The sequence below is a fragment of the Columba livia genome, chromosome 5, assembly GCF_036013475.1.
Source record: "Columba livia isolate bColLiv1 breed racing homer chromosome 5, bColLiv1.pat.W.v2, whole genome shotgun sequence".
Classification (NCBI taxonomy): Eukaryota; Metazoa; Chordata; class Aves; order Columbiformes; family Columbidae; genus Columba; species Columba livia.
This window is the reverse complement of record NC_088606.1, coordinates 1,118,831-1,131,957: the sequence shown is the minus strand read 5'-3', so window position 1 is coordinate 1,131,957 and position 13,127 is coordinate 1,118,831. Positions and strand designations below refer to the sequence as shown.

The following is a 13,127-nucleotide window of genomic DNA, read 5'->3' as shown; positions in this document are numbered from 1 at the left end:
GAAGTGGCACCACCCGTGCCCGGGGGTTGTGGGTGCGCGGCGCTTCCCCGGCGCTGATTGGCGGGGGATGGGGGGCGGTGGCGCCCGGAAGTGACGCCGCGCGGCCGGGCGCTGGCGGAGGAGCGGAGCGGAGCGAGCGGCGGTTCGGCGGGCCGGGCCTCGGCGCGGCCTGAGCCCCCGCCCGCAGGTCAGACCGGCCCGCCCGGCCCCGCAGCCGTTCGCGGGGCGGCGGGGCGCTGTGTCCGCCTCGGTGTGTGGCGGGCTGGGGGCGGCGGGCGCGGGTGCGCGGGGACCTGCCCCGGGGAACGGGCCGGGCTGGAGCTGCCGCACAAGGGCGCGGGGAGCGCGACATTTCACCAGCGAGGCAGTTGGTGCTGGGAAATGATTTCTTGCAGGTTTTTGGCGTGCAGAGGCGGGTTTGGCTCCGCCGTGCGGAGCTGAGGCGAGCCCGGCGCGGGGCTCTGGGTTCGGAGCCCGGGGCGGGCACAGCCGGCCCCGCCGCTTGTTGCCCGCGGGCGTTTTGCAGCCGAAATGAGGAACTGGCGAGCGCTTCAGTTCTGCCCTGAACAGAAATGTGTCAGCGGCTCTCCCTGCTGCCTTCGTGTGAGGGAGGTGCCGAGTTCTCCCTCACTGACCGGGGGTTAGAACAGAAAATACCTGCAGTAAGCGAGCTTGGTTATTTACATTTCTGGCTAGCCCTTTGATTTCCGTTATCTCCCTGCTGTCCAAGATAAGTGTTGCCTGCCGGCTGTGGCGAGGATCTGATGGCCCGGAGCCCCGTTTGATTAGCGTTGTGGGCACAAACCGTTTCCTAGATTGGCGTTCCAGCTGCTGACTGCTCGTTCAGCAGTAAACCGAACGCGGGGTGGGCGAGCATCGCCACGCAGGGGGTGGGCGAGCATCGCCACGCAGGGGGGTGGGCGAGCATCGCCACGCAGGGGGGTGGGCGAGCATCGCCACGCAGGGGGGTGGGCGAGCATCGCCACGCAGGGGGGTGGGCGAGCATCGCCACGCAGGGGGGTGGGCGAGCATCGCCACGCAGGGGGGTGGGCGAGCATCGCCACGCAGGGGGGTGGGCGAGCATCGCCACGCAGGGGGGTGGGCGAGCATCGCCACGCAGGGGGTGGGCGAGCATCGCCACGCAGGGGGTGGGCGAGCATCGCCACGCAGGGGGGGTGGGCGAGCATCGCCACGCAGGGGGGTGGGCGAGCATCGCCACGCAGGGGGGTGGGCGAGCATCGCCACGCAGGGGGGTGGGCGAGCATCGCCACACAGGGGGTGCGCGAGCATCGCCACGCAGGGGGTGGGCGAGCCGCGCCGGGAGGCCGCTCTGCCCAGCTGCCAGCAGAAGCTCTGCTTTTGTGGAAGAGCTTAAAAGTTATTACTTAGAATTGTTTGTATGGGTTTTTGCATCTGAACTGCATCCGTTCCTTTTTCCTGCCGTGTGGTGTTGCCTCGTGTTTTACGGTTTTTGCATACACGCACAATGAGTTGTGAACTGAGCACAGCCACAGAAGGAAAATAAAGCGGCTTAGCTGCTGAACAGCTCTCTTGCCCCCCACCGTGTCATTTGTGCTGCAAAAATGTTATGTGGAAAATGTTGTATGGAATCTTGCCTTTTGCAGATCTGCTTAAAATACTTTCTTTTAGAGATTTTCTTCTTCCAGTATAAGGTTATAATAGGAGAGGGATGAGCTTATCTTTTAATGGATAGGAGGTTTTCTGTCCCTAGCTCTAAGCCTTCAGTTCTCTGTCAGTGCTATTATGTTCTGTTGGCAACTAATGTTATTCTTTCCGATTGAGCACTTTGTAAGTGGGCTCACTGCAAATTACATGACAGTTAAGGAGCTGCGAAAATGATGAACTTCTTAGTAACGATACAAGAAGTGAGATGTTGCAGTTTGCGTAGTCATTTAGCAAATCACAATTAAATCAGCCTTTCAGTTCAGCAGTTGGGTGGTTGCCATGTAGAACAATAGTTACAGCTCCTTGTGGTCCAGGATCGTGACATGTTCACACCCTCCACCCTCTCCCTGGTATAACAATTCAGTGTCAATAAAGAGCTAAGATGCTTCTCCAGCAGGTAGTGGTGGGCAGCACTGCTGGAGTGTTCGTGAGTCTGAAATTAGAGCAGGTATCGTACTGCTTTCAGTTCTCGAGGTGCAAACTGAACCTTTTTAGAAGGGGCGTTTGGGGGTTTTGTGGAGCTGCAGCCCGGGGCCCTGTGGGACTTTTCTGCCTGTGTGCGGCGGGGCCGGGACGCGGAGCGGGTCCGTGCTGCGTGGGGAAGCACAGCAGGGCTGCCCGGCCCTCGGCCGCGCCGGCAGGAAGGGCTGTCAGCACTCCCAAAGCTTCGTCTCACACAAGCCAGTTCTACTCTTTATTTAGCTCTGTTTAGCCTTATTTCAGTCCCTGTTCAGTTCTCTCGCGTATCTGATGTAGAATCTTATCACGTATTCAACACTTCAGATAATATGTATTTTACTCCAGAACAAAAAAAAAAGGCGGGGGGGTGGGGATGTTTGGATTGATATGGTTTGGATTTTTTTAAGTCAAAGATTAATATAGCATACGCTATTAATAAACATTTGATTGCCCTGGATTTAACTTGCATGAAAAAGCATAGCGCACAAGAACTGAAAAAGTAAATTGGAAAGTGATAAACCTAATTAAGATAAAAGCAAAAATGGAAAAATCTTTTTAAAATGTTCTGTGTGGCATGTCGCAGTAACATGAGTAATGAAGCTGTAGAGCTGGAGCCCTGAGTAACGCGTGAAAAATTCTGTTTGTCACAGATGGACCAGTCGTCCCCAACCTACATGCTCGCCAACTTAACCCACTTGCATTCCGAACAGCTCCTGCAAGGCTTGAACCTCCTTCGCCAGCATCACGAGCTCTGTGACATTATCCTGCGGGTGGGCGATGTCAAGATCCACGCCCACAAAGTGGTGCTCGCCAGCATCAGCCCCTACTTCAAAGCCATGTTCACGGGGAACCTGTCGGAGAAGGAGAACACGGAGGTGGAGTTCCAGTGCGTGGACGAGGCGGCTCTGCAGGCCATCGTGGAGTACGCCTACACCGGCACCGTCTTCATCTCGCAAGACACGGTCGAGTCGCTTCTTCCGGCTGCCAACCTGCTCCAGATCAAGCTGGTCGTGAAGGAGTGCTGCGCGTTTCTCGAAAGCCAGCTCGACCCTGGCAACTGCATCGGCATTTCTCGTTTTGCAGAGACCTACGGCTGCCACGACCTCTACCTGGCTGCTAACAAGTACATCTGTCAAAACTTTGAAGATGTTTGTCAGACGGAAGAATTTTTTGAGCTTACGCATTCAGAGTTGGATGAAATTGTTTCCAATGACTGCTTGAATGTCGTGACAGAAGAAACTGTTTTTTATGCGCTAGAGTCCTGGATCAAATACGACGTGCAGGAGCGGCAGAAGTACTTAGCGCAGCTGCTGCACTGTGTGCGGTTGCCGCTGCTGAGCGTTAAGTTTCTTACGCGGTTATACGAAGCAAACCATCTCATTCGTGATGACCACACGTGTAAACATCTGCTGAACGAGGCCCTAAAGTACCACTTCATGCCCGAACACAGACTGTCCCACCAGACCATGCTGATGACGCGGCCTCGCTGTGCTCCTAAAGTCCTTTGTGCTGTGGGAGGAAAAGCTGGGCTGTTTGCCTGTTTGGAAAGGTGAGTAGTGGTAAGTTGTTGCAGAACTTGAGTAGTGCGGTGTTGGTGCGTGTTTGTTGTTGTCCTGGTCGGGGCTGAGGCGTCGTTGGGGAGCTGTGGTTTGCAGCACTATGGTCACTGCTTTTCTGTCACGAGAACTCTTAACTAGGGCCTTTTTGAACACAGACGAGCTCTGAGTTCAAAATGCTTTTTGGTTTCGTGAGTAATCTTCAGTGGTACAGGGTTTTGTTTGTGCCAGCACAAATAGCTGTACAATCTTATTTTAATTCTGTTCGTTGAGAATTTGGTTAATAAAAGTGATTAATATAAGTCTGCATGCTACTTCTTTACCCTCCCAGGTCTTCTCATTTAAACATAATTTTCCCCTGACCTATTATTATTCCAGAACAATCAAATAATAAAATTTAGCTTAATATGACAAATATGCTTCCTGATAACTCGAAAGCCCTTGGAATGAAAATAGATTTAAATCAGAGAGGAGTGAGGCGGTAATTCTTAGCAGTGTCACGTTCTTGATCAGCGTGTAACGCGGCCTTGATCTCCACTGCTGAGTAGGTGGCCGTGGCCGTGTCCATGTCCGTGTCCGTGCTGGCAGAAACGGTAAGTGCCCCCCGTTCTGTACCCAGTTTGCAACGTGAACGTCCTCTGCAGCTACTGGAGTACACCACCCGGGGGAATCAGCTGAGCAGAGGAACGGAATAGAACAGGTCTCTTCCCGTACGGGTGTGCTTGGGTTTGCTTATGACATTGTATTAACATTTCCAGAAGCGGTAGTGAAACCCTGTGTGGCTCTGCATGTATATTCCCACTTACACGTCCACGTATGGTGGTTTTGGTGCTAAGACACACCGCCCAGCCTGGTTCCACAGCTGCATGCGGGATGAGGTTTTGCTCGGAGATGTCACTTTCTGTCCCGTTCCGTGCCCGCAGGTGCACACGTACCCGGAGAAACCTGCCAAGATCTGCATGTGCCTCCCTCTGCTTAGATACGTTGTCAAAGTTATTGAAGTTAACTTCCACAATAACAGGGGTCGATACTGAAGTAGATGTTGGAGGCTGGGTGTGGTTTGGTTTATAGATTTAAAAAGTAATCAGGTTTTGTGTTTAATAAAAAGACTATTTGAGCAAATGAAGTAGGCCTCTGGGATCCCTCAGCTCTGTTTTTCGACAGCTTCCTCAAGGACTGTGGTCGGATAACAGACCAAAGTGTTTTGATTTTTTTTTTTAACAAGAATTCTCTTTACTGCTATTAACCATGTTTTAGTGCAGACAGGAATTTCCTCTTCCTTAATTCATTATTCATATTAGTCTTTCTTAAGCTATTGTTTCAGTTCATACTTAAGTTTAAACAGTTGCTCTTGACATAACGAAAAAAGTCACAGATCGATTAAACAAACACTTCCTAATACAATTAAAATTGGGAATTAGGAAACCTTAATTCCACTATTCTCCTTCTGCTTTTCGTTTGTACTTGCAGGAGGGCTGTTTTATTTTCACGTAGAGTCAGCTGCTGCTCCGCAATGACAAGATTCCTTAGGATGTGTTTGGTGTAGCCGCTGTGTAAGCGGGCGCGGGCGCGGGAGCCGGGCGGCGTCTCGCGGCCCCAGCGCTGCAGCGCCTTCGCGTGCTTGAGCAGGTCACATCTCCTGCGTTCCAGCTATTCTTTTACATCATTAAGTAATTTATTCGCTAAACTATTTATGTAGATTGACTAGACTTTATACGTGATAGGCTAGACCCACCATATTTAAACACTGAGTATAATTGAAAGAAAATGCAAATAAGCAGGGTTTTGAAAACAGCCTTTCCCAATTAGTCTGGTCTACTTTGACATTTCATTTAAATTATACAGCACATGTGAATAGGTATTTGTAAAACTGCAAATGGTACTTTCTAAATGTATGTTTGCAAATATATATATAGACTTGTGCTTTCTCCTCTGTAATTGTCTTTTTGCTCTCTCCCATCTCTGTGGCTGTTCTGACGGTTTGCTCTTCCCTTTACCCTGTGTATCCCTGTGGTTCGTATGTTCAGCTTACCCCAGTCGCACCTGGCCCAAAAGCTGCCGTGTTGCGTGCCCTCGCGGTGTCGGTGGCGCTGTCCTGCCCGTGCTCTCAGCTCTCAGTGCCGTGGCTCCTGGCGGTGTTGCTGCATCACACTGTTCGCTGTGGGGCCCTGGCGTTCTAGCTCTTTAGAACAGGAGCTGCATTTGATTTCAGCTGATGTTTGGGCTGTTAGAAGGAACGGCAAACATCATTCAGGACGTATAATAATCTTAAGACTGTTCCTTGATGCCCATGTGCACATCACAGAGCTCCAGAAGGTTCGATTTGCTCACAGAATCTTTGTTTTTCTATTCCAGTGTTGAAATGTATTTTCCTCAGAATGACTCCTGGATAGGCCTGGCACCTCTTAGCATTCCCCGCTATGAATTTGGAGTATCTGTCCTAGACCAGAAATTATATGTTGTAGGAGGGATTGCGACCCACGTGTGTCAAGGCATCAGTTACCGAAAGCACGAGAATTCCGTGGAGCGTTGGGACCCCGACACAAACACGTGGACGTCTCTGGAAAGGATGTTTGAGAGCCGGAGTACCCTGGGAGCGGTGGTTCTGGCGGGGGAGCTCTACGCCTTGGGTGGCTATGATGGGCAGTCTTATTTACGAACGGTGGAGAAATACATTCCCAAAGTGAAGGAGTGGCAGCTGGTGGCCCCGATGAACAAAACAAGAAGCTGTTTTGCTGCAGCCGTCTTGGACGGAATGATCTATGCCATTGGTGGTTATGGTCCAGCCCACATGAACAGGTATGTGCTTCTGGTGCGTGGAGCTTGATGCCGTAAGCTTGAAATGGGCAAAACTCACTGTTGAGCTTGCGTTCAGCAGCCAATTACAAAAATATTTTAAGATCGGTAATCCACAGTGGGCCTCATTAATCCTTGTTCTGCAGCATCAGTCTGATAATTCAACTGGGAAATCATTGTTTTGACTTACCTTTGTGTGTTCCAGCTCAGGGCTGGTTTGTTTGAGGGTTTGGTTTGTTTTTAACTCCCTAAGAAGGGAAAGGGGTAAAGACAAAGACATGTGTGCATATAACTAAGCAAGGTGGTGCAGACACCCCGCGTGCAGAGCCCCGAGCCGGGTGACTGCGGCGCGCTCCTGTGTGTCGCGGTGCTGCGCGGCGGATCCGCGGCGCTCAGGACAGGCTGGCTGGGCAAGAGTCTTGTCCGCAGGCCTGCTGAATACAGGCATGCATGGTCAGCTCTAACGCTGAAAACACCAGCTCGAAATTAATAGGACTTTCTTGCTTTCTCAGTGTACACAAAACAAATATATTCCTCAGGTGCAATCTTACAGTAATCTGTCTCCTGGGGAGGAGCAGGCTTGCTTCAGACCTCGCGTTCGCAAGGAGGTTCCCTGGTACCGGCACGCTCTTCAGTTGCTCTGTTCCGCGTCGCCCTGTGGGTGGACGGGGACCTTCAGTTATGCAAAGAAATCATTTGTACTCTTCAAGTCAGTAGGAACAAAGGAGCCGTGTGTCCTTCAGGAAGCAAATGGATCAACTACGAGCCGAAATAGCTGAATAAAGAATGAAAATGAAAATCTTGCTTATAGGAAGGGATGCATTGATGGTTTAACAGTGTAGTCTGACAAGATTGCATTAATCAGTAACTGCACTTACTGTCTGTACTTGCTGTGTTTCTGTATGAAATGGTTTGTGAAGCAAAGGGTTAGTTCCGTGTGTGTGTCAATGACTCCGACCATCGTGCAGCTCTGGTGGTTAAAAAAATAATGATTATAATTAATTTTCATTTTATCCTGAAGGCCTTTTCTGTTCTTAGTGTGTTGATCAGCGCCCTCTGTACTGCTTTTCTGGAGAGAGATGCTCTCCACATGTTTTCCTCTGTGTGTGGTATTCTCAGGCGAGCCTCCAGGAAGCTTTTGATACAGATAGATAGACTTCAGATCTGCGTTGTGCTCAGTTTTGCATGAGTTGCTTTTTTTATAAGCAGCAGCAGTCACCCTTGAAAGAGCTCTCAGTTCTGAAGCCAGCGTTGAAAAGTGTCGCTTTGTTTCGTCTGTCACCTGAGGACGCAGGGTAGCGGCACGAGGACATCGGAGACGCGGCTGAACTGCAGTCGCTGTGCCAGGATGAAATATGTTCAAACTGCTTTTTGGCAACACTGCTTGTTGTCGAAGGACACTGGGATGCGATTGATGCTTCATAGGTGATATCCCTGGCCTTAGTTTCTTGTGTGCTACGTTGGGTGGTACAAAGCCACCACGCTACGGAGTTTTCCATCAGCTCAGGCCCTTTCTCTTTGTGCTGCGTTTTTCCTGGGTGTGTAATGCTGGTTGGCAGAACTACGTGTACCTCCGACAAATGCTGCTTTCTTGCGGAGTGAAATTCAAATGTCACTAAAATCCAAGCCTGACAAGCTGTTTGTCTTTGCAGTGTGGAGCGCTATGATCCAAGTATGAACTCGTGGGAGACGGTAGCTTCGATGGCTGACAAACGAATCAACTTTGGTGTCGGTGTCATGCTGGGCTTCATTTTTGTAGTAGGTGGACACAACGGTGTGTCTCACTTATCAAGCATTGAGAGATACGATCCTCACCAAAATCAGTGGACTGTGTGTCGACCCATGAAGGAGCCCAGAACAGGTAGGACGTGCAGGACTCTCCGCAGTGCACTGGGACATCCTTTCAGAAAGAAACTGTCGTTTGAGCCGACAGCAGCTGCAATGGATTTGCACTGGCTTGTCTGCAGAGCGTTGTCCTTTGTCTGTGAATTGGACTAAAGATCACTAGATCAGCTTTGTGAAAGTACTGATTTCTCTAATTTAATTAGCGTCTAGTTTATTGATACTGAGCTGTAACAAAAGTAATATGAGGTAATATTTCTACCCTACCTTTTATTGTTTTGTTACTTTTGAGTGAGCGTCAGCAATTCTGCGGTAACTGTTGTGCTTTATGTTGAGACTCAGTGGTGCATCTTCTGTCTCCCTGACAAGGGGCATTGGGACAGAAGAGCGTTGTTTTGTCCCAGGAAAGTTGTGTGAGAAGAGTTGAAAAGGAGTGTAAGACCTGAACAGAGACGGGCTCTTCATTTACACGCATTTGCTTTAAAGACAGCCCAGAGAAGGGGAGGCTGTGAGAACTCACCTGCTCAGCTTCTGTGCTGGGGGGGACTGCTCAGCCTAGGGTCAGAATTGCTACTTATTGCCACATTTGGTGATAGTGCAACGTTTTTCTTCTTCCCCGCAGGCGTTGGCGCAGCCGTAATTGATAACTACCTGTACGTGGTCGGAGGCCATTCGGGGTCGTCCTACCTGAACACTGTCCAGAAGTACGATCCCATCGCAGACACCTGGCTGGACTCCGCAGGGATGATGTACTGTCGATGCAATTTTGGGTTGACTGCACTTTGATGAAAAGTAGGACTTTGTGGACCTGATGTGAAGATGGAGCTTAACGTGCTTGAAAAGGAACCCCGCTGGCAGAGACCGTGAGCTGCGTTTGCCGGAGCTGGGAGGTTGGAGGAACGCGGTGGAGTTGGGATTGACATGAGGAAGGATTTGTTTTCTTCCCGTAACTGGCCTTTGTTCCTTTAGCGACACGGGCAGAAGGAACGGAAAGCTCATCACCAGCTGGGTTTAGATCGCGCCCTGGTGATGGCAGTGAATTTGAGAGAGTGCTGTACATGCCTGGGACGTGGTTAGGAAACTTGCCGTGTATCTGACCCCTTCACTTGTAGAGCCTTTCCCTCTTCCTCCCGTCTGCCCTGAACGTGAAGCTGCCTGTGCTGGGGCTGGGAGGTGGGCGAGCGCGCCGCGGGGCCGCGCCGTTTGCTGGCGCTCGTCTGGCTGGGCCTTCAGATTACAAAGATGCCAGTGCTTCATGATGTTTTTTATGAACAGTAACTAAAGGGCTGCCTTGTTTCTGGATCTCAAGGTTTGTAAATAATCAATGCCATAGTATGTTGCCTGCACACTCCCCTTTGCCACCCACGTACTGGTAGGAGGGCTGGGATGGTAATTAGTAACGACTTAAAGACATTTGCAAGGCAAATTTCTTGCCTCTTCACAAAATTTTTGGATCTGATGAAATAATATTTTATACTTTCCCTGATATTTTCTTTTTGTGGATAAATAGTGGGGGCTTAAAGGACCTCGTCTTGCTGGTCTGCTCTGCGTGTTCAATGGTAACGCAAAATGTCAATAATGCATTGGAAGATGCCACAGCAGCATTCATAGCACGATATGAAACAAACACTCAGCAATGGATCCATCCCATCCTTCTCCCAAGCACGCTTGTGTCCGTATTCCGTTCAAGTGTCTCTTTTATAGGCGTGTCTGATTGCTTTCTCGGAGTGTGCAGCCAGCCCATGGTGCTACAGGCAGCCCTCCGGCGCGGCTGTTCCCAGCTGGTGCGGTGTGCGCACAGCACGGGCGTCTGCAGTGTTCTGCTGGTTTTCGCTCTTACTCACTTCATACTTTGGTGCCTATGAAAACTGCCGAGAGTAACACAACGTACTCGCTGAGCTCTCTGTTACTTTTTTTTCTTCAGAATATCTACAATTTTGTCCTTACTCTCATAAACAGGGAGTGAACGGTGCGATCCCGTCCGGGGTTTTTCGCACAGTCTTGCCTTTCCCACAAGCTGCAGCGGGTGAGGAGCTCGGCGCGCAGCTGCTCGTCCCCAGAGCGTGTCCTGTGTGAGGAGGCGGTGCTGGAGGCCCGCTCCTGTCATCGACCACACGGCTTTGTGATAGCGCTGAACTCAGCGAGAACTTGGGCAGAGAAACAGAAAGTGATGCGGTAGTTATGACCCTGATCTAAAATAGATGAGTGAGTAAATATGAACGTTAGCTGATTTAGAATGCTTTAGGTTGTCTGATTTTAGCTAGGAGCCACGCTTATCTCGAATTTCTGTTTTGTTGTCTGTACGTGTATTGCCAGGCCTGCTACTGAAGAATTTTTCTGCCTCCAGAGTTTTCCCTTTGTTTTAACATGTTAAATTCACGTTTGTTTCCCCTTGTTTTTCAAGCCCGTATAGTATTATTTTGGAAGGTGCAATACTATTTCCAGCAGCTGCTTTCCAAGCCATTTCCCTGTGAGCACGCTGAGGGTTTGCGGTGCGCTCCGGCCGAGCTGGCCGCCGCGCGGGGCGGGAGGACGGCGCTCGCTCTTCGTACGCGAACGTTCGGATTTTGAACAGTCAGAAACACGGGGGTGTTTACACCGTGAAACGTGATTTATAGACATTATTTACAGGTGTTTGCACAGATCATAACTTCCTGCACGCGTTCTTCAGATGGGCTAGGATTAAGTAGGACTTTAAAAGCAAATCAAATTAACAATGTCAGCGTTTTCAATGCAGTTTGTTTGACTCGCTAAGGATTCTAGTTCTATAGCAATAATAGCGTAATTGGATTATTCTGGTGACTGTGATAGGACTCAAGTAGTGAAATGATTGTACGTGGGAGGTTTGGGGGAGATGTTTCCACCCTCTCCCACCGTTCAGGTGGAGGCACAAGCTGAATGTTTCCACATCCTGTTTCACTTCTCGCTCTGTTCCAGAGATGCCATCAATTACTGTATCTTCCAATATACACCTGAGGTAAAGATGCTTAACAAACAAATATAAAAAAAATACATAAATTCCTTACTTAAAAGAGAGGTTGATGCCTCTTATTGATCGGAGGCTTTCCACACAGTTTGGTACGTCCCGAACCTTCTGGAGGTCAAGGCCGCTGGGATTCCCTGCGGGAGGGTGCTCACCGAGATGTTCTGATGGGAGCTGTTAGTAGAGAGTGGTGCAAGATGGAGAAACCCTTTTGACTTCATCAGAACAAAGTCGGGGTGGTGTGGATGGTTATTCAGTCTCTAGAAACATCTGTCATTTATGGAAGTCAAAGCACTTAAAACTGCACCAGGTTTTCCTCTCTTGGCCGTGTCAGACGAGCCCATAGCGATGGAGCCGTGTTGTGGTGTTGCTCCAGTTGACAGAGCAGCAGCAACAGTTTTTGAATGCACAGGCTTGGTCTGCAGAATGGGGAAAATAGCCAATATAATGTACTGCTGGTATTAGGTGAGGGGTTTAGCTAGAAATGGACCAAGCGGCGTGTCAGCATCGGGGTCGTGTCACTGCAGTCGTGCCGTCTTCTGTTCCGGGTGCTCCTCGTCCCGATCACTGAAGTGCTTGGTTATCAAAGATCAGACGCGACAACCAGTTTAAATCTGCGTTTAAAGAACAGCGCTCTCCTGGTAATGTCTGTCTCGCAGTTTTAAAATTAAGGACCTTCAACTAAGATGTCATACAACTATAAGTTATCATCCAGTTCTCTTTCTGAATCACCCGAAATTCTCTGTGAAGCACTTGCAAATGGGTCTGAGTTTATATGTGTACATACAGATGCTGAATTTCTGCTCTTTGAGTTCAGGTTTGCCTGTGAGCTTCCTGGCGGCCTCTCCACTAGGGGTGCTTTGCAGCTCCCGGAGGGCACACGTGTGCAGCACGCGTTACAGCAGCTCCTCCTGCATTTCCCATTCCTAAGTCCCCATTCACTATATGAAACAATGCAAAATGTCCAAGCTTGCCTTAAATTCTCGATATCCAACTCAACTCCAAGAACTGGATGATAATTCTTATTTTTTTGCCTTATGCGCTGTGCTGTATTTTAAACCCAAGGGTAACTATAATTTTTAGCGGGATTTCATAATTGTACAGAGAATACCAAATTGTACTCGGACTTGACCAGAGTGCTTTGGTTGGGAGTATAAAGTAATATATGTAGCTTTGTGTACGTAGAGTGTTTCTGTGTGTCCATCTTTTTTAGCAGCGTTCTGGTTTTGTTCTTGTTTACAAAAGCCGCAGTTGAGTTCAACAGGAAAATAACCGTAACCTGCGTTCTGGGTCTTTAGGAGCGCCCTCAATGCGTTTGCTCTTGTCATAATGCTCTCTAAGTATTGTTGTAACTATTCCATTGAATGTGAAACGATTTAGTAAATAAACCTGAGCGAAAACTTATTGTTACACTTGGTTTTGGTGGATGTAAATAATGCTGTAGCTTGTCTTCTCACACAGGAACAGCTTTGTGAGTTGTTATTCCAAAGCGATGATACCTCATTATTAGAAGCTCACGAGGAAGCGGATTTCAGTGCGTGGGTTGCTGTTCCCCATCTGTCCCTGTGGCTGTAACTGTCGCCTCCCTGATGAATCGCTGCCGTGGCAGGGACACACAAACCTGTGTTCCCGTGCTCTTGGTGCTCAGAAAGCTCCTGGAGAAGACGCAGCATCACTGGGTGGCTGCAGAGAATGGGCCGTTCAGGCCAAAGGGCTTTGCAGTACATAATCTTAGTTTAGCGTTTACGGCTCTTCACATCCACGCGGTAGGTGGTGGTTTCACTTGGGGTGGTGGTTTCCATGAA

The 13,127-nt window shown here is 49.5% G+C and overlaps 1 protein-coding gene across 3 annotated transcripts; it reads left to right on the top strand.

The window, feature by feature from the left end:
• The first annotated feature begins 26 nt into the window (after positions 1 to 26).
• KLHL28 (kelch like family member 28) lies at positions 27 to 12,732 on the top strand. 3 transcript variants are annotated; one of them, XM_065063023.1, is made up of 5 exons: positions 27 to 187; positions 2,796 to 3,694; positions 6,057 to 6,500; positions 8,150 to 8,358; positions 8,962 to 12,732. In XM_065063023.1, exons 2-5 carry the CDS (start codon positions 2,796 to 2,798, stop codon positions 9,123 to 9,125), a joined length of 1,716 nt encoding a protein of 571 aa, XP_064919095.1. In that variant the 5' UTR covers positions 27 to 187; the 3' UTR covers positions 9,126 to 12,732. The 3 variants fall into 3 exon arrangements, with proteins under 3 accessions (XP_064919095.1, XP_064919096.1, XP_005505129.2); XM_065063024.1 differs by having other exon boundaries at positions 27 to 250; XM_005505072.3 differs by lacking the exon at positions 27 to 187 and adding an exon at positions 260 to 662.
• Positions 12,733 to 13,127: the final 395 nt, after the last annotated feature.